This window comes from Amyelois transitella, chromosome W (genome assembly GCF_032362555.1).
Source record: "Amyelois transitella isolate CPQ chromosome W, ilAmyTran1.1, whole genome shotgun sequence".
Lineage (NCBI taxonomy): Eukaryota > Metazoa > Arthropoda > Insecta > Lepidoptera > Pyralidae > Amyelois > Amyelois transitella.
In genome coordinates, this window is record NC_083536.1 from 1,935,461 (window position 1) to 1,957,062 (window position 21,602).

Consider the following 21,602-nt stretch of genomic DNA (forward strand, 5'->3'; position numbering starts at 1 on the left):
CCGAGAGCCTCCATTTGGAGAGCCAGCCCGGCAGAGCCTCGAGTGTGGGCTGCAGCCTCTTGGCGGCGTACAGCGGGCGGATAGACGACGCGTAGTACGCTGCGTCGTCAGCGTACAGCGCTAGCTCCACCTGGCCGACGGCAGGGATGTCGTCGGTGAACGCGGCGTAGCAGGCCGGGGACAGACAGCTTCCTTGTGGGACTCCGGCGCGCACAGGGCGCACGGAGGAGACGGCGTCTTCTACTGCGACATGGACTCGGCGATCCGTGAGGAAGGAGGCCAAGACCGTGACCATTCTTGGGGGCACTTTGGCCTCCGACAGCTTGTACAGCAACCCCTCGTGCCATACCCTGTCGAAGGCCATTTCCATATCAAGGAACACGGCAGCCACGCATTCCTTTTTGTTGTGGCTTTCGGACATCTTGTGGAGAAGTCTTGCGACCTGGAGCGTCGTGGAGTGGTCGGGCCGAAACCCGAATTGTTCCGGACGTGGCTCGACGAATGGGAGCAGTCGCCGGAGGAACAGGCGCTCGAAGAGCTGCGAGAACTTGCTCAGCAGCGCGATCGGCCGGAATCCGCTTGGTCTTCGGTGATCCTTTCCCGGCTTGGGCAGCATGATGGTTTTTGCGTTTTTCCAGGTTGAAGGAAAGTGACCCGAGCGCAGTATGCCATTAAAAAGGCGCGTGATCGCCGCGATTGCTCGTGGCGGGAGATGACGTAGCGCCTCATTGGTGATTTGGTCTGCGCCCGGGGTTTTCCTTGGCTTCAGCTTCGGCAGCATTCGCTGCACCTCGCCGGGAGAGAAGACCACCGGGTCTTCCGTCGGCTCGAGCGGCTGTGTGAGAAGTTCCCGCACTCGATCGGTGACCCTCCGGTTGTGCTCCTGGTCGGTCACGGAGTTCGGCGTGAACTGGCGCTCCAGGTGGTCCACAAGGATGTCCGCGCGGTCTTTCGCACGAAATCGTGGGAGGCCGTCAGGGCCCAACAGTGGCTTGGTTGGTTGGGGCTCTCGCGAGAGCTGACGGCATAGGCGATGGACAGAGGGGATGCCGTCGCCCACAGTCAGCAGGTGATTCTCCCACGATTTGGCTGCGTGCTCGTTCATGGCGTCTTTGACGTCTTCCACCAGGCGATTGAGACGTGCTTTTAGGAGGGGGCATCTCGTCCGCATCCATTGTCTTCGAACTGCGCGCTTCTCCTCCACCAGGTTTTTGAGAGCCGGCGGCAGCGGATCGGGTTTCGCGCCGGCTGCGAGTTCTCTGGTGTTGGAGATAAGGGCTTCCTGGATGCGGCTGGTCATGTCGGAGGCTGCCTCCTCAACGTCTGCGGCTGTTGCAATCGGCCTGGTGGGAAAATCTTCATGGAGGGCGTCCTGGAATGCCTCCCAATTTGTTTTGCGGCGGCATGTGGTCAGCGAGACCCTGACCGGGGCACTGTCGACTAGGACGAGGACGGGCCGGTGGTCTGATGGCAGATCGGGGAGCACCGTCTGTTGAGGCGGTGCTGGGAGTCCTTTGTAGACCAACACATCAAGGACATCGCAGCCGCCCTGTGTGTCGTAGTGAGTGGGCTCTTCTGGGCCTGCGATGTCGTAGTGGTGGTCTATGGCGTCCTGCAGGAGACGCCGTCCTTCCGCGGTGTCCCTGGAGGAGTTCCAGTAGGTGTGTTTGGTGTTAAGGTAACCGGCCACGATGGTTGGAGACTCCGATCTCAGCAGCTTCCTAAGCTCCGCAGGGTTGACCTTTGAGTTGGGCGGGGCGTAGGTGGCAAATAGTCGGAGCTCTAGGCCGGCGACGCAGACCAGCACTCCAAGGGCGTAGAGGGACTGAAACTCCTCGACGGGGATGAGCTGATGGACGACGCTCCTTTTCACCAGCACCGCGAGTCCCCGATAAGCGGCTCCAGTGGTGGGTGTCGTCTCGTCCTTTCTGAACGTGAAGTACCCCGGTACATTGAAGGTGTGGTGAACAGTTAACGAAATAAAATTCAGTCATTCAACTTCACTCAGCTAACACGGTTGTTTTACTTACTACCTATAAATGACTCATAACTCGATAGCCACCTAAACACTTACATTGGTGACCCCGATTAGTTTTGTAACATAGTAACACGTTCCGCGATTTTAACTTGTGATTTAATTTTCTTTGTTATCTTCGTGTCACGATAATTATACTGCACAACCTGTCAGCCTTCCTTAAGGGACTCTCACTGACTTCGTTCCAAGAGGCATATATCCATCGCGCAACATGAATACGAGTGGAAATTGCACCCCCGGAACTCCTGGATGCGGAGCGCCGAGCACCAGCAATGTCAACACAGAAATTGCAGCCTTCGGCATATCGTCAAAGATACCAGATTTTTGGGTCGAGATGCCCAGAGTTTGGTTTGCTCAGTTCGAGGCGATAATGGCTCCTCAGAAGCAAGATGATGAAGCTAAGTATGCTATGGTGCTGTCAAAAATTGGCAAAGAAGTTGTCAGGCAGATAACCGACATCATAACGGCACCTCCCGAAAAGAAGAAATACGAGGCTGTCAAGGAAAGATTGCTGTCTGTTTATGAAGAGTCGGAAGAACGTCAATTTCAAAAGTTGGTCGGTGAAATGGAGTTAGGCGACCAAAAACCATCTTCCCTGTTGAGGCGTATGAGGGAATTAGCACGCAATAGTCAAGTAAGTGATAAGACTCTACACAGTCTATGGCTATCAAGACTCCCTGATCACGTGCGAGCCGTATTAATGGTAAGTCAAGATCAGAAACTTGATAATCTTGCCATTATTGCAGATAAAATATTAGAAGGAAGGTCAGCTGAAGTATCGGAAGTGTCGAGCGGGCAACCACAACTTATGATAGAAATATTAAATCAAATGAGTAAGTTAACCATGGAGATAGCAGCCTTGAAGTCAAACTCATTTCAAAATAACTACGGACGTCGCAATTTCAATAGAAACCGAAGTTCGGAGCGCTCAAGATCCCGTTCGAGACCTAGAATAACACCCGATAGCCCCAATTGGTTATGTAAATATCACCTGCGTTACAGAAATAGAGCCCGAAACTGTGTAAAACCATGCAACTGGAAGAAGCCGTCGGAAAACTAAATACAGCGTTGACAGAGGCGGTCGTCAGCGCTATTACACCATCAAACCGCCTATGCGTTATCGACAGAAAAAGTGGATACCGTTTTTTAGTGGATACAGGTGCCAACATCTCCGCAATCCCGAAAAGAGGGAATAAACTGAAAACTGATAACACATATAAAATATACGCCGCAAACGGCACCGTAATACAAACATATGGTGACAAAACGCTGACTCTAGATTTGAATATGAGACGACCGTACAGGTGGACTTTCATCGTTGCTGACATTACGCAACCAATATTAGGCGCCGATTTTTTAGAAAAACATAATATTTTGGTGGATCTTCGAAACAAACGCCTGATAGATGGCACGACTGGACTTCAGAGGGACGCAAAATTCATGAAGTCAAGCACGCCTACACTGCGGACCATCAAATTAACAGAAGAGTATGAAGACATTTTGGTTGATTATCCAAGTATTTTGAGACCTCTCGACGCTTTATCACAACCAAAACACAACGTTGTTCATCAAATTATTACCGATGGACACCCAGTTTACTCAAAATCCAGGCCATTACCAGCTGATAAATACTTAAGGGTGAAAAAAGAAATTGAGCAGATGTTAGAAACTGGTATATGTAGACCCTCCAAGAGCCCGTGGGCCAGCCCCTTACACGTCACTACGAAGAAAAACGGCGAGTTGCGGCTTTGTGGCGATTATAGGAAACTAAACGCAATCACGGTACCGGATAGATACCCTATCCCGAGAGTATTAGATTTCACGTACCTATTACCAGGAACCAGCATATATTCTAAAATAGATTTAAAAAGAGCCTACAATCAAATACCAGTTCAGGATGTCGAAAAAACCGCCGTAATCACGCCATTTGGCCTATTTGAGTTCCCTAGAATGCCATTTGGTTTACGCAACGCAGGACAAACCTTCGTCAGATTCCTGAATCAAGTTTTAGCGGGATTGGACTTCATTTTCATATATATCGACGATATACTTGTGGCTTCATCGTCGACTGAAAGTCATCGACAACACCTCCGCGAAGTATTCAGAAGGTTGGATGAACATGGCATTGCAATAAATCGAGACAAATGCGTGTTGGGTCAGTCGCAAGTAGAATTTTTGGGCTATTTGATTACGCAAGATGGTATCAAGCCGTTACCTGAGAAGGTCGAAGCAATAAATAAATATCCAACTCCGAGTACCGTGCAGGAATTACGTCGATTTTTAGGTATGATCAATTTCTACCGAAATAACATACCACAAGCAGCTAAATACCAAGCTCAACTAAACAAGTATCTGGTTCGGTCCAAGAAAAACGACAAGACACAAATCCAATGGACCCCGGAGGCACTAGAAGCATTCGATCAATGTAAAGCAAGTCTAAGCGACGCGGTTACATTGACGTCACCGACGACACACTCCCCGCTATCGCTCATGACAGATGCGTCACAAACGTGCGTCGGCGCTGTTCTCCAACAATATGAAAATGACATTTGGAAACCGCTATCATTTTTTTCAAAAGGTTTAAGCGAGACTCAATCAAAGTACAGTACATACGATCGCGAATTACTGGCAATTTACATGGCAATAACACATTTTCAACCTTATGTAGAAGGAAGAGAGCTAATAATATACACAGATCACAAGCCACTATGTTATGCCTTCACTACTAAACAAAACGGTGTAAATAAAAAGGAATCCCCAAGGCGATTACGTCATCTCGAGTTCATTGCACAGTTCACAACAGACATACGTCACCTCGCCGGTAACCTGAACCCGGTAGCCGATGCATTATCACGAGTCGAACAAATAGATTGTCCTTCACCTGTGGATTGGAGTGAGATAGCAGATACTCAAAACAATGATTACGAACTCAAACAGCTGTTGCATAAAAGCAATCTTAATTGGAAGAAAATACATTTATTCGGGAATAAATACTTGTATTGTGAAAATTCTAAAAATCAATTGAGACCATATGTGCCGAATTCACTTCGAAAACAAGTATTCGACACTATGCATAACATCACTCACCCCGGAGTGCGATTATCGAAGAAAATGGTATCACAACATTACTTTTGGCCACGAATGAATACACACATCGGAAATTGGGCGAGAGCTTGCGAATCATGCCAGAAAAGTAAAATATATAGACACAACTCATCGCCAATTGGAAGTTTTTCGGCAACAGCGCGTTTAGATCACGTGCACATAGACATCGTCGGACCATTGCCGGAATCGAACGGCAATAGATATATTGTTTCAATGATAGACAGGGCTACAAGATGGCCAGAAGCTGTACCGGTAGCAGAGATAACGGCGAAGACAGTAGCGGAAGTTTTTGTCAACACCTGGATAGCAAGGTTCGGATGTCCAAACGCAATAACATCAGATCAAGGACGACAATTCGAGTCAGATTTATTCAATGTTTTGACTAAACTACTCGGCATTAAAAAAATCAGGACTACTAGTTACCATCCACAATCAAACGGTTTGGTCGAGCGTTGGCATAGGTCGATGAAAACCGCATTAGTTGCGCGAGGAAACACGACAAACTGGTCAAAAGAACTACCTTTAGTACTTTTAGGATTACGAGCAGCCTTACGGTTGAAAGAAAATATTAGCCCGGCACAAATGCTATACGGAACTAACATACGACTTCCTGGAACATTCATGAACCCTAAAACTCAAATTTCATCGCCAGAAACGTTTACACAGTCCCTACAGGATTCGATGGCAAAGATAAGCCCTTTCAATGAAAATCACCACAACACCACCCACAGAACATTTGTTCACCCCGATATGAAAAACTGTGAATATGTCTACGTTAGAACGGATGCTGTGAGGAAACCGCTCACACCACCTTATGAAGGCCCATACAAAGTCATAGAGAAAAACGAAAAATATTTCATAATTCAATTACCGAAGAAAACTTCAACAGTATCTATAGACAGATTAAAACCTGCATATATTTTTGTCGAAGAAAAGGTGAATGAACCTTTAGAGCACTTAAAAAGTGACCAGAGGCACAACGAAACTGATAAATCAGCGGAAAATAGCGAAGACAAGGTAACCAGAACGAGGTCAGGCCGCATCATACGCCCAGTCATACGATTTGCTATAGATCACAGTCAGCAAAAACGAATGAGCAAATAAGTATTACATGATTAATTGTAGCGTCATAACGAAACAATTTTTTTCACGCATTTCACACACCATTCAAGTTATCGTCCCAAAAATTGCGATCTTCGGAAATATGGGCAATTGGGGTGGCAAGGAAGAAATCGTGGTGGCCCAAACAGCCGCCGGGTCAGGTGGAACCAACAGCGCAACAAACACCGACATCGCGATTGGCGGACTCTTCATCGTCGTCGCCGTCATTGTGTTGTGGTATCTATACAAGAGGTGCAGAGGGAGGTTCTACAACAAAGTGTTCAGGCACATCGATAACAGACAAGTCCAGACTCAAGCCCCGATACCAATGGTACCCAGACAGTGCTGTAACAATGGAACACACGGACCCCAGAACGTATAAGAATGACAGCGAAAAGTGAAAAACGCAAATAGTGAAAGTGTAATAAATAATAAAATGTGAAATTCGGACAATTTATATATATATATTTTTTGTTTCTTTTTGTTGTTGTCAGTATGTATTGCATTTGTATATATTTTTGTTTTAAAAAAAAAAAAAAGGGGGGACTATTGTGGTGAACAGTTAACGAAATAAAATTCAGTCATTCAACTTCACTCAGCTAACACGGTTGTTTTACTTACTACCTATAAATGACTCATAACTCGATAGCCACCTAAACACTTACAAAGGGGTCGGTCCTGTTGAGATGGGTTTCGCTGACCAGCATGACGTCGACTTTTTGCTCGCGAAGGAAGTGGGCCACCAGTCTTTTCTTCCTCGCGAGCGTTGAGGCATTCCAGTGAACGATCCTCAGGGGAGCACTAAATTTGAGGCCGTGCTTGCATCCCTCTGAGGATCTCCGCCATCTGCTGCATTTGTTGGCCCAGGAGGAGCAGCATGGTGGTGGTGTCCGTGGCGCCCTGCCCGGGCTGCGCTGGTGCAGGTGAGGGCTGCACTTGTCTTGCGTCGGTGTTGGGCGGTGAAGAGGTTGGTGCTTGTCCCGATTTTACTGTGTCGGGGGTGGCCTGCTTCTTCTTGGCGCTCCTCTTTTTCTTCCTTTCTTTTGCTGGCGCCATGAGTGTAGCGGGCGCCGCTTCCTCGACCGTCGGTGTAGGCTCCAGGGCCGGCGTCGTGCGGGCCACAGTTCCGGCGCGCTTGTGCCGCGCTTCCCGCTTGAAGACCGGGCACGCCGCGTTGTTGGCGGGGTGCGGGCCTCCGCAATTGGCGCAGGTGGCCGGTACTTCGAGGGGGCGCGGGCAGTCACTTGCGGCGTGCGGTTCCCCACAACGCACGCACGCTTGAGGGCGATGACAGTTGTGACTGCTGTGCCGGAACTGCTGGCAGCGATGGCATTGAGCCGGACCCTTTTTCCCTCTCCACGCCTCAATCTTGACGCCTGGCATCAGGAGAAGTTTGTCAATCTGGTATATACCTTGGAATCCTGTGGTCTTCTTTATGAGGCCGTAGAAGATGCACCCGGGGCGTCCACCCCGGGCCCGGATGTTCTTAACGAACTCGACCTCATAGCCCTTTTCAGTGAGGGCTTCCATTACAGCCTCTTCGGGGGTTTCCAGGGGGAGGCCTCTGATGGCGACCTTTAAGCTCCTCTCTGCTGGTAGTGAGTAAGAGAACCAGGAGATTCTCTGGTCCTGGCTCGCGATGGCGTCGAGGTAGCGTTGGATGACGCGGTATTCGGTGTCGTCCCTCGGCGAAAATCTCACTCCTGCGCCGAAGGGGCGGGCTGACGGCGGGTGTCCCAGCTTAGTGGTGAGCTCCCTAAAGTGCACCATCCAATCAGGGAGCCTCTCCACTACGATGGGCGGATACTTCGTCCGGGAGGCCTGGGAGGAGGGCGCTGTTATGTTAGCGCCATTGTTCCTCGAAGAGGCGGCAGCGGGTGCTGGAGCGGTGGTGCTGGGTGCTGCTGTGGTGGCGGCGGTGCTGGGCGCGCTTATACTGGCAGCCGCGTAGGAGCGGCCCCAGACAGAGGGTGCAATTGTCAGACTCCGCGCGGGGGGGAGCCGCAGGCGGCGCGGTTGCCGGTGAGGAGGCGACCAGCCGCGGCTGTCCCCACGCGGAGGGAGCCGCAGGCGGCGCGGCGCACAGGGCGGCCGGCGGCGCGGTGAGCGGTGCGGTCGGCGGCGCGGCGCGCGCGGCGGACGGCGGTGCGGCGCGAGTAGCGGCCGGCGGCACGGTGAGCGGCGCGTTGAGCGGCGCGCCGAGCGGCGCGGTGAGCGGCGCAGTCGGCGGCGCGGTGAGCGGCGCAGTCGGCGGCAAGGTGCGCGGCCCGGCCGACGGGGCGGTGAGCGGCGCGTTGAGCGGTGCGGCCGGCGGCGCGGCGAGCGGCGCGTTAAGCGGCGCGGTTGGCGGCGCGGCGGGCGACGCGGAGGCAGCCAGTCGCGGCGGAGCACACGCGGGAGCTGCCAGCGACGGCGCGGGGGCGGGGGAGCGGTTCGCCCTCAGACGCGGGTCACGGCTCCGCTGGGGTAACGGGATACCCGAGCGGGGGGGGGCGACAGGCGGAGTGGTGTCGCCCGCAGACGAACGCGGGGGCGCGGTGGGGGGCTCGACGGCACGAGTGCCGGAGCCCGCCGCTCTTCGGTTGTCTTGTCCGAGGGGTGCGAGGGGTGCGAGGGGTGCGGGGGGCTTGGGGTCCACGAGTGCGACCTCTTCCTAGGACGCTTCGGCGTAGGCGTCTCGCATTCCGGCCCTTCCTCGCGCTGTCGCTGACGCGGTGCTCGAAGAGAGGGGAGGGGGGCGGGTGTGGGGGGCATGGTTAGTCCCACCGACACCCGTCCCGCGCAGGCTTGCTTCAGTATCCCGACATCCTCGACGTCGGGGTGGCTTCCCGATTGTTCGGCGTCTCGCAGTCTGAAATATAGCGCCATCCAACTCTGAGCCGCCGCGCTAAGGAGGCCGCATTGTATAATGCTGTGGAGCGTGATATAATCTCGCTCCACACCTGCCTTAGGCGACAGCTCGTCATCTCGAGGGCGCCGCCTTTGTCCCATTTTACTCGCCGCCCAAAAGGCGACGGCGTGGTCTTCAGATGTTTCAGCCTCCGGTGTTTTATAGTCCTCGTGTGGCGAGTCCGGGCGGCTGGTAGCAGATTCGCAGGTGATGGCGGGGTGAGGTGAGGGGCGGCGGGAGCTCGCACCCTCCTCAGTAGATTTTTGGGGCTCTATTTCAGAGCCCAAAGACGCGCGGGCGGGGAGTTGCCGTGCGCAGCCCGTCGGGCCGCGGGGCGAGCAGCCCCCCTCCCCCCTTCCCCGGTGAGACCCGCTGGTGGGAGGCCGGGTAGTGGGGGAAAGAGAAAACTCGCCTTCGCGGTCCGGGATTCTCTTGATTTGCGCGCGACTATCCCCGCCTACGCCTTTATGTTGGCGCAGGGGACTTGTCATCCGAATCCGAACTTTAAAATAAAGTTGGATGACACAGCACTAAAACGCAAATTTTCTTATAGCGGGCTCGTACGCAGTTGAAGTGTTCACACGACGGCAGCTGGCACGATCCTCATGTGGCTCGCTTGATCGTGCGCAGCTATTTATAGAAGAGGGGTGGGGATGTTGCTCCCACCGCGCGACCAATAGCGCACGAACAGATGAGTCTGACATTGCTTCAACTATTTTGTTAAAATGTGGGTATTTATGTACATACATACATACATAAAATCACGCCTCTTTCCCGGAGGGGTAGGCAGAGACTACCTCTTTCCACTTGCCACGATCTCTGCATACTTCTTTCGCTTCGTCCACATTCATAACTCTCTTCATACAAGCTCGGCGGTTTCGGGTACTTTTGACCTGACCCTTTACCAGGACGTCCTTAATTTGATCAAGATACGTTCGTCTAGGTCTTCCCACTCCGACCCTTCCCTCCACACTCTCCTTGTATATCTGCTTAGTCAACCTGCTTTCATTCATCCTCTCCACATGACCGAACCATCTTAACATACCCTTTTCTATTCCTGTAACTACATCTTCTTTCACATCACAACATTCCCTTATCACGCTGTTCCTTATCCTGTCACTCAATTTCACACCCATCATACTCCTTAACGCTCTCATTTCCACTGCATTTATTCTGCTTTCATGCTTCTTTTGCCATACCCAACTTTCACTCCCATACATTAATGTCGGGACCAACACGCCCCTGTGCACAGCCAGTCGAGCCTTTTTGGATAGTTTCTGACTGCTCATAAAGGCATGCAAAGCTCCATTCACCATGTTCCCCGCGTTCACTCTCCTTTCAATATCACTATCATACTTGCCATCTGATGTAAACTTTGATCCTAGATATACAAACTCTTTCACTTGCTCCACTCTTTCTCCTCCAATCAAAATATTACATGCTGTCATTTCTTTCTCCATTTCAAAAACCAGTGTTTTAGTTTTACTTACGTTCACTTTCATTCCTTTCTCTTTTAAAGCTTCATGCATACAGTTTACCATCTCCTGTAACTCCTCCGCTGATGACGCCAGTATAACCTGATCGTCGGCATAGAGCAGACATTTGACGAGTAACTCATTCATCCTTAATCCACTTTTAGACTCTTTCAAATCTGTCAAGCAGCTATCCATAAATAGGTTGAACAGCCACGGTGACGCAACACATCCTTGCCTAACGCCTTTCTCAATCTTAAACCACTCAGTGTGCGCTCCGTTTATCCTGACACAAGCACTCGAATCCTCATATAAGGATTTCAGTGCTCGTATTAAGAGACTGCTCACCCCATGCATAGAAAGTGCTGACCACAATTCATTCCTCTCAACTCTGTCATAGGCCTTTTCCAGATCTACGAATGTGCAATAGACTTTTTGACTCTTGGCCAAAAACTTTTCGGCTATGCACCGCAAGGAAAAGACCTGATCAGTACATCCCATTCCCTTTCGAAATCCCGCTTGAGCATCCCATATTTTGTCATCAGTTTCATTCCTGACTCTATTAATCAATACCTTAGCATACAATTTGCCGACGACGCTAAGCAGGCTTATACCACGATAATTTTTGCAGTCCAGCTGTGACCCTTTTCCTTTGTAAAGTGGCACGATAACAGCCTTACACCAATCTTTTGGTACTCGGCCGCTTCTCCAACACAAATTGAAAAGGCAGTACAACTGACTAGCTACTACGCCTTTTCCTGCTTTAAGCATCTCGACCGACACTCTATCACACCCAGCAGCCTTTCCCGCTTTCATACTCTTAAGTGCTTCCACAATTTCGAACATTTCAATTTCGCCTTCCATCTCATTCTCTTTTTCTTCGCTATAGCAGAAATCTTTCTTATTTCCTTCCTTTTTTCAAATAAACTTTCAAAATAGTCCTTCCATATCTTTAGTACACATTCTTCTCCTTTCACAACGCTACCATCCTGGCATCTGATCCTAGTCAGCTCTCTGGTTATAGTATTTCCTCGGGCTGACCTTACGGATTTCCAGAATACTTTCAGATTTGACTGAAAGTCTTCTGATAGCCTTTTATCAAAATCCTCTTTATACTCTTCTTTCTTTCTAATCACAGCTTTCTTAACCAAATCTTTCATTTTCTTATATTCCTTACGTGCTTCATTCACATCTTCATCTATAACCTCTTGCATTCTTAAGTTAGTTTTTGCTGCTAACAAATCCAGCCATGCTTTCTTCTTTAATCGCACAAGTTCTTGCACATCTTTACTCATCCACGCATTTTTGTGATTTTTTCCTTTCCTTCTTCTACTTACACCACACACTTCAACAGCTACTTTCACAATTCTTTCTTTAAATTCCTTCCATCCATCTTCAATATCGCTCATTTCCTCTAAATCTTCAAATTCATCCTTCAGTCTATTAATATACTTCTTACCTACATCCATATCTTGCAAATTTTCTACTTTTACTCTTTCCAAAGCGCTGGTTTGCTCCCTTACCCTGTGCCGCCAGCGATTGAAGATACCCCTTATCCGGGATATCACCAGTAAATGGTCCGAGTCAATGCCAGCACCGCGATATGCACGGGTATCCAGCACTTTGTTCTTCAATCTTTCATCTACAATCACAAAGTCTATCATACTTTTTAAAATACCTTCCACTCTTGTGTAGGTGTGGATCTCTTTATGTTGAAACATTGAGTTCGACACAAAAAGATCCCACTCTAGACAAATTTCTAATACACTTCTTCCATTATCATTCACCTTTTCGTCACCAAACGCACCAAGCACCTTCTCATATCCATCACGCTTTACACCCACCCATCCATTAAAATCACCTAACATAATAATCTTCTCATTTGGCTTGGTAACTTTCAATACTTCTCTTACACTATTCCAGAACTCCTCGTTTTCGCTTTTTGCTGATGTTGTACCCCTCGAACCCACATCCCAAGGTGCATAAACACCTAGAACGAAGATCCGAGTGATTCCAACTTTCAGCCTAATCCATAGAAGACGAGGGCTGACACACTCATACTCATTCACACACTCAGCCATTCGTGCAGAAAGAATTAGACCGACCCCTTGACAGCCTCGGCTGGTACTGGAAATTCCAGACCAATACGCCGTGTAAGGGCCGTGCTGCGTCGCGTCGCATCCTTTCCGCTTCGTTTCATTCACGCACAACACATCCAAACGTCTTTCATCCATCATCTGGCATACTTCCTCAATCTTATCCTTCATTCCTCCTCTTACATTCATCGTCGCAAAGCGGCTTTCAGCAGACCGCATACCGCTCCCGCCGGGAACGAGACGTGATGGGGTGCGGACACCATCGCCGCCATTTAGGTGCTCTTTTAAAAAATTTGCATCCATGCGATTCCCACGAGACGCAAGGGAACAATTTTGTCCGCCCCAGCAGAGCCCCGCATGCCAGGGTAAGGCTAGCCATTACCTGGGGGTCGCCCAACCCCATGGCGGAAGTGGCACGCTCGAGACTAGGCTCGCCCCAAGCCATGCATCCATCGGCGCGGCAGACCTTAGATTGGCAGGGATTTACATTAAAGAGGAATCCCAAGTCTATCCCTTAGTCGGCTCTTACGACATCCGTGGGAAAGAGATGGAGTGGTCCTATTCTTTTGTAATGGTGCCGGGAACCACACGGCATTTATTGCACGCGGTATTTATGTCTTAATATTTATTGACATTGTATGTATGAATTAATATTTGCTGACACTTATATGTAAAAATTAATCTTAATAATTTTAGACAAATTGTAAATACGAGACCACGAGCTACCCGCAACAAAGTACAAATACTTCCACAGAGTAATTCAAACCTTGGGTCATATAGTCGAACAATATATGTGTTGGGGCTAAAACTATACAATAATCTACCCGACAGTATAAAAGATCAGAATATTAAACAATTCAAGGCTAGATTACAAAAAAAATTAATTGAAAAATGTTATTATTCATTCATTTGAAGATTTAGATGAGAGGAGCGATATTGAAGATGGATGGAAGGAATGTAAAGAAAGAATTGTGAAAGTAGCTGTTGAAGTGTGTGGTGAAAGTAGAAGAAGGAAAGGGAAAAATCACAAAAATGCGTGGATGAGTAAAGATGTGCAAGAACTTGTGCGATTAAAGAAGAAAGCATGGCTGGATTTGTTAGCAGCAAAAGCTAACTTAAGAATGCAAAAGGTTATAGATGAAGATGTGAATGAAGCACGTAAGGAATATAAGAAAATGAAAGATTTGGTTAAGAAAGCTGTGATTAGAAAGAAAGAAGAGTATAAAGAGGAATTTGATAAAAGGCTATCAGAAGACTTTCGGTCAAATCTGAAAGTATTCTGGAAAACCGTAAGGTCAGCCCGAGGAAAAACTATAACCAGAGAGCTGACTAGGATCAGATACCAGGATGGTAGCGTTGTGAAAGGAGAAGAATGTGTGCTAAAGATATGGAAGGACTATTTTGAGGGTTTATTTGAAAAAAAGGAAGAAAATAAGAAAGAGTTCTGCTAAAGCGAAGAAAAAGAGAATGAGATGGAAGGCGAAATTGAAATGTTCGAAAGTGTGGAAGCACTTAAGAGTATGAAAGCGGGTAAGGCCGCTGGGTATGATAGAGTGTCGGTCGAGATGCTAAAAGCAGGAAAAGGCGTCGTAGCTAGACGGTTGTAGTGCCTTTTCAATTTGTGTTGGAGAAGCGGCCGAGTACCAAAAGATTGGTGTAAGGCTGTTATCGTGCCACTTTACAAAGGAAAAGGGTCACAACTGGACTGCAAAAATTATCGTGGTATAAGCCTGCTTAGCGTCGTCAGCAAATTGTATGCTAAGGTATTGATTAATAGAGTCAGGAATGAAACTGATGACAAAATATGGGATGCTCAAGCGGGATTTCGAAAGGGAATGGGATGTACTGATCAGGTCTTTTCTTTGCGGTGCATAGCCGAAAAGTTTTTGGCTAAGAGTCAAAAAGTCTATTGCATATTCGTGGATTTGGAAAAGGCCTATGACAGAGTTGATGCATGCATGCACTTTCTATGCATGGGGTGAGCAGTCTCTTAATACGAGCGCTGAAATCTTTATATGAGGATTCGAGTGCTTGTGTCAGGATAAACGGAGCGCACACTGAGTGGTTTAAGATTGAGAAAGGCGTTAGGCAAGGATGTGTTGCGTCAGCGTGGCTGTTCAACCTATTTATGGATAGTTGTTTGACAGATTTGAAAAAGTCTGAAAGTGGATTAAGGATGAATGATTTACTCGTCAAATGTCTGCTCAATGCTGACGATCAGGTTATACTGGCGTCATCAGCGGAGGAGATACAGGAGATGGTAAACTGTATGCATGAAGCTTTAAAAGAGAAAGGAATGAAAGTGAACATAAGTAAAACTAAAACACTGGTTTTTGAAATGGAGAAAGAAATGACAGCATGTAATATTTTGATTGGAGGAGAAAAAGTTGAGCAAGTGAAAGAGTTTGTATATCTAGGATCAAAGTTTACATCAGATGGCAAGTGTGATAGTGATATTGAAAGGAGAGTGAACGCGGGGAACATGGTGAATGGAGCTTTGCATGACTTTATGAGTAGTCAGAAACTATCCAAAAAGGCTCGACTGGCTGTGCATAGGGGCGTGTTGGTCCCGACATTAATGTATAGGAGTGAAAGTTGGGTATGGCGAAAGAAGCACGAAAGCAGAATAAATGCAGTAGAAATGAGAGCGTTAAGGAGTATGTTGGGTGAGAAATTGAGTGACCGGATAAGGAACAGCGTGATAAGAGAATGTTGTGATGTGAAAGAAGATGTAGTTACAGGAATAGAAAAGGGTATGTTGAGATGGTTCGGTCATGTGGAGAGGATGAATGAAAACAGCTTGACTAAGCAGATATACATGGAGGGTGTGGAGGGAAAGGTCGGAGTGGGAAGACCTAGACGAACGTATCTTGATCAAATTAAGGACGTCCTGGTAAAGGGTCAGGTCAAAAGTACCCGAAACCGCCGAGCTTGCATGAAGAGAGTTATGAATGTGGATGAAGCGAAAGAAATATGCAGAGATCGTGGCAAGTGGAAAGAGGTAGTCTCTGCCTACCCCTCCGGGAAAGAGGCGTGATTTTATGTACTACTCTGTCAAGAAAGTAGCAGGAAAAGATCAATAATACACAAACTGTTTGTTATTCATCCAAATTTATTTTATCACCTTCAAAATATGCTCCTTTAGAAACGATGCACTTACGTCAACGAATAATCCAATCATCAAAACATTTTTTAAACGCTGTTTCCGTAATTGAGGTCAGTTCTCGCCGCGAATTCTCTTTTATGTCTTCTACCGATTGAAAACGGGTGCCACGAAGTGGTAATTTGAGTTTAGGAAAAAGAAAAAAGTCGGCTGGAGCCATATCTGGTGAATATGGTGGTTGCTCGATGGTATTTGTTGAGTGTTTGGTTAAAAATTCGTTCACAATGATGGCCTTGTGCGAAGGTGCATTATCATGGTGCAAAATCCAAGAATTTTCTTTTCACAAATCTGGCCTTTTTCGTCGGATTTGCTCTCTTAAACGCCGCATAACACTCAAATAATATTCCTTATTTACCGTTTGACCTTCCGGCAAGAATTCCGAGTGCACAACACCGCGATAGTCAAAGAAAACAGTCAACATGACTTTGACTTTTGAACGACTTTGGCGTGGTTTTTTCGGTTTCGGTTCAGTTGGAAGGCGCCACTCCGAAGCTTGTTGACTAGTTTGCATGTCAAACTCGTAAACCCACGTCTCGTCACCAGTAACAATGCGTTTCATGAATGTTGGGTCGGAATTGACTCGTTCTAGCATGTCCTCAGAGACTCTCATGCGATTGAGTTTTTGAAAAAAATTCAGGTCTTTTGGGACTAGCCGAGCGGCAACATGTTTCATACCCAAATTATTAGTTAAAATGGTACAGATCTACTTGTGAGATACAGAAAGTTCGGTGGCTATCTCTCTCAAAGTTGAATGAGGATTTTCAGTCACTATTTCCTTCACTTTTGCGATGTTAACTTCAGTTGCAGACGTTGATGGCCTACCAGAACGAGGCAAATCTTCCATCACATCTCGACCGCTTTTGAACGCTTTGTACCACTCATAAGCACGAGTTTTTGATAAAGTCGATTCACCGTAAGCCTTCTGTAACATTTTCAGTGACTCCGAACACGATATTCCATTGGCAATGCAAAATTTAAGACAAACTCTTTGTTCGATGTTTTTATCCATTATGAAATTAGCAATACACACTAGATATGATATAACTAAAAATAGCACTGTATTTAATGTAAACAACAGATGCAACTCAAACTCCGCGCCAAAATGGAAAACAGTTGTGCCAATCTAACAACAACAAAAAAAACAAAAATTTGAATTTGGAACCATAAATAAATAATCCATTCCCGATACTTTTCTGACTGAATGTATGTATTATTATTCATTGGAGGAATTTTTAAATGATAAAATTATGTAATAAATGTAGCAATGATATTTTATTTTTATGACATTTGGAAGTATTTCATTGACTGTATCATATTTAATTTGACATTTAATGAATTTAACTGAATTTTTCTCAGATTAATTATTTTTTATTTTTTTATTAATATTATTATTTGACATTATAATGGTAAAATGATACTAATTAGACAGAGCCTATATACACTGCTTAGTTAAGATACATATATGTCCATTATTCCGACGCCTTCAAAGGTAGAATGTGTGTTAACAGAAACTGTGCTTGAATACTTGAGACCTTTGTATATTGTGAACATATTCAAGGAATAAATAAATGATTAAATGAAAATAATAACGTGTCTTATAAGGCGTGTTTCGACGCGCCTATGGGACATCCACTACTGTGTCCATTGGACGGACTCACTGAGGAACACTCTATACAATTATTGTCCGAGCTGAAGTTTTCCTTGCATCCTGGACTGGAATTGTGCGCTACTGTGGAGCGATCTCCCAGCGGGTATCAGAATACCACCAGAGTGGGTCAAGTGGGCGGAAAAACATTTGAAGAAGAGTTTAATGAGCTTCTGAGTCTGTGACAGTGAATATTTATTATTACAATTTTTTGTTAAACTAGCCTTTATGATAAGGTTTTGGGTTATTTCTGTGTACAGTGTAAGTTTTATTATTCATTTTAATATCGTTATTTGTATTGTCACATTTAATTACTGGGTAAGGTCCTGTATACATTGGGTCTAATTTTTCTCTACCTTGCTTTTTAATTAGTACTAAATCACCTAACTTATAGTCTATTGGGTTACATTTTTTATCATAACTTATTTTTCTATTTTCTTATGCCGTGTGGTTCCCGGCACCATTACAAAAAAGAAAAGGACCACTCCATCTCTTTCCCACGGATGTCGTAAAAGCCGACTAAGGGATAGACTTGTTTAAAAAAAAATATTTATTGTGGTACACAGGTATAAAAGATATAAAAATGATAAACATGTAAGGTGTCACTGTGGCCTGTCTATAATAGACGTACAATAATTAAGGTACTTAGTCTCTAAATTAAAAAAACAAAAAAAAACGAATTGCTTCCAAACCATAAAAAAAGAAAAAAAAAAACACATACAAATATATCCCAAAGTAATTCGTCAAAGTGGCTAATTCCAGTCCTTTAAATCGTCATTTAGAAAGTCATCTATATTATAATAGCATCTGTCTGTCAAAAATGATTTCAATTTATTTTTAAATGTCACAAAATCGAGAATTTTAATGTTGTCGGGTATTTTATTAAAAATTATGGGAGCCATTCCGATAACATTTTTATTCATCATGGCAGTTTTAAATCCACCAGTTACCTTGTATTGGGGTCTGATGTGATCTACCCTCATCCTAATGTCGGAAAGTTTTTTAAATAAATTCGAATTCAATTTCACAAAAATACATAATTCTAATATAAAAATACATGGAAATGTCAATAATTTCAGTGATTTAAATATCGGTACACAACTGTCTGTACTTTGCAAATTGCACATCGATCTTAAACACCTTTTTTGTGCCTTAAAAACTTTGTCATTACCACTCGAGTTATCCCAAAAAATAACGCCGTATCGTAAATGAGGTGTAACTAAACCATGGTAAGCAGTTAATACCACTTCAATGTTTACTTTTTTTGACAATTTGAACAAAGCATATACTGCTTTATAAAGTTTTTTGCATACTTGCTCAGTGTGAGAGGACCATGTTAATTTAATTATACTCAGATAATTTAAAATAATTTATATTCAGATTAGGTGGTAATTTTCTTTGATGAAACTGCATTAATTTAGTTTTTTGCAAATTAATTTTTAAATTGTTTGAGTCTAACCACATTATAATATCATTTAAAACTTTATTTATGTCACATTCGTATTGTCACATTTGATTATGGCCGTACTGTCGTCAGCAAATAAAACCATTTTATGTCGTATATATTTTGGAAGATCATTGATATAAATTAGAAACAGCAGTGGCCCCAGTACGCTTCCTTGAGGTACTCCGAATCTATTTATTCTAGATTCAGATCTGTGAACCTCTTCATTCTTTGATTTTGAACATAAACTATTTACTTCTACATATTGACTCCTCCTAAGAAGGTATGATTCAATTAAATTTAACACATTTCCTCTAATACCATAAATACTCATTTTATTCAATAATCTTTTGTGATTGACATAATCAAATGCTTGTGTCATATCTGTATACAGTGCACACACGGGTGTCTTATTATCTACGTTTCTCGTAACAATGTCAAATAAATCATAAATTGCCATATTAATTGTTCTATTTTTCCTAAATCCCTGTTGTTCGTCACATAAAATATTATATTTTGTCAAGTAATTAAAAATAGATTCAAATAAATACTTTTCAAAAATTTTTGTGAAAATTGAACCCAAAGCTATTGGTCTAAAATTAGACATGTCTTTCTTGTCTCCTTTTTTATGTAGTGGTTTTATAACCGTAGTTTTCAAGCTATTTGGGTAGATTCCAGCAGTGATGCACAAATTTATTAAATGACATAAATGCCCCGATATATTATCAGAAACAAATTTTATAACTTTTGTAGAAATATTATCATAACCTGTGCTAGTTTTATTTTTAAGTGATTTTATAATTTTAACAACATCCTCAGTCAGTATAGGCATCAGAAACATAGTTTGTGGCTGTAACGGTAAATCCACTCTATCACTTAACATGTTTGATGATTTTTCTATTTTAATAGGCATCAGAAACATAGTTTGTGGCTGTAACGGTAAATCCACTCTGTCACTTAACATGTTTGATGATTTTTCTATTTTATCAATAAAATAGAAAAATCATCAATCACACACTGAGTGGTTTAAGATTGAGAAAGGTGTTAGGCAGGGATGTGTTGCATCACCGTGGCTGTTCAACCTATTTATGGATAGTTGTTTGACAGATTTGTTTGACAGATTTGAAAGAGTCTGAAAGTGGATTAAGGATGAATGAATTACTCGTCAAATGTCTGCTCTATGCCGACGATCAGGTTATACTGGCGTCATCAGCGGAGGAGTTACAGGAGATGGTAAACTGTATGCATGAAGCTTTAAAAGAGAAAGGAATGAAAGTGAACGTAAGTAAAACTAAAACACTGGTTTTTGAAATGGAGAAAGAAATGACAGCATGTAATATTTTGATTGGAGGAGAAAAAGTTGAGCAAGTGAAAGAGTTTGTATATCTAGGATCAAAGTTTACATCAGATGGCAAGTGTGATAGTGATATTGAAAGGAGAGTGAACGCGGGGAACATGGTGAATGGAGCTTTGCATGCCTTTATGAGCAGTCAGAAACTATCCAAAAAGGCTCGACTGGCTGTGCACAGGGGCGTGTTGGTCCCGACATTAATGTATGGGAGTGAAAGTTGGGTATGGCAAAAGAAGCACGAAAGCAGAATAAATGCAGTGGAAATGAGAGCGTTAAGGAGTATGTTGGGTGTGAAATTGAGTGACCGGATAAGGAACAGCGTGATAAGGGAATGTTGTGATGTGAAAGAAGATGTAGTTACAGGAATAGAAAAGGGTATGTTGAGATGGTTCGGTCATGTGGAGAGGATGAATGAAAACAGGTTGACTAAGCAGATATACAAGGAGAGTGTGGAGGGAAAGGTCGGGGTGGGAAGACCTAGACGAACATATCTTGATCAAATTAAGGACGTCCTGGTGAAGGGTCAGGTCAAAAGTGCCCGAAACCGCCGAGCTTGCATGAAGAGAGTTATGAATGTGGATGAAGCAAAGGAAGTATGCAGGGATCGTGGCAAGTGGAAAGAGGTAGTCTCTGCCTACCCCTCCGGGAAAGAGGCGTGAGTTTATGTATGTATGTATGTATGTATGTATCAATAAAATGTGTATTAAAAGCATTTGCAATTGTTTTTGGGTCTGAAATTACTTCTCCATTTTTTTCGATTTTTGTAATATATTCATTACTTTTATTTCTGTCATTTATAATTTGCCAAGTTGCTTTTGACTTATTTTGTGCTTTGGTGATATAATGTGAATTTTGAGATTTTTGAGTTAAATTTATAATTTTATTCAATTTTTTAGAATAATTTGATAATGTCTGTTTAGTTTCTTCTGATGGCGATTTTCTATATTTCCACAAAAGTAGTCTTTTTTTCCTACAACAAGTTTTTATACCTTTAGAGATCCACTTTAATTTCTTTTTATTTCTTAAAGTAATACGTTTAAAAGGAAAACAGAGATTATACAACATTCGGAAATTTTCTAGAAAAAAATCAAAAGCAATATTTGGATCATCAGTGTTATAAATGCCTGAAAATGGGAAATCTTTAATGTATTTTTTAAAAATACATAAGTGTTCCAGAGATAAAACTCGTTTTTTAACGTACCAATAACTTAATTTATTAATTTTACTAACCGGGATATGAATAATTTGAGCTGTATGATCAGATAATGCTAGCTCAATTACTTTAGTTCTACATGAAAAA

General features: G+C 44.4%; 3 protein-coding genes across 3 annotated transcripts; 2 read left to right on the forward strand and 1 right to left on the reverse strand.

Annotated features, from left to right (window-relative positions):
• The first annotated feature begins 2,246 nt into the window (after positions 1-2,246).
• On the forward strand, positions 2,247-3,043 carry LOC132904041 (uncharacterized). The gene is made up of 2 exons (XM_060953969.1): positions 2,247-2,669; positions 3,038-3,043. The coding sequence occupies exons 1-2, from the start codon at positions 2,247-2,249 to the stop codon at positions 3,041-3,043; spliced, it is 429 nt and encodes a 142-aa protein (XP_060809952.1).
• A 5,041-nt stretch (positions 3,044-8,084) lies between these two features.
• Positions 8,085-9,622, reverse strand: LOC132904042 (proline-rich protein 36-like). The gene is made up of 2 exons (XM_060953970.1): positions 9,008-9,622; positions 8,085-8,894 (listed from the first exon to the last, which is right to left on the reverse strand). The coding sequence occupies exons 1-2, from the start codon at positions 9,620-9,622 to the stop codon at positions 8,085-8,087; spliced, it is 1,425 nt and encodes a 474-aa protein (XP_060809953.1).
• A 3,041-nt stretch (positions 9,623-12,663) lies between these two features.
• LOC132904043 (uncharacterized) lies at positions 12,664-21,222 on the forward strand. Its single transcript, XM_060953971.1, has 3 exons — positions 12,664-12,975; positions 20,360-20,925; positions 21,199-21,222. Exons 1-3 carry the CDS (start codon positions 12,945-12,947, stop codon positions 21,220-21,222), a joined length of 621 nt encoding a protein of 206 aa, XP_060809954.1. The 5' UTR covers positions 12,664-12,944.
• The last annotated feature ends 380 nt before the right edge of the window (positions 21,223-21,602 follow it).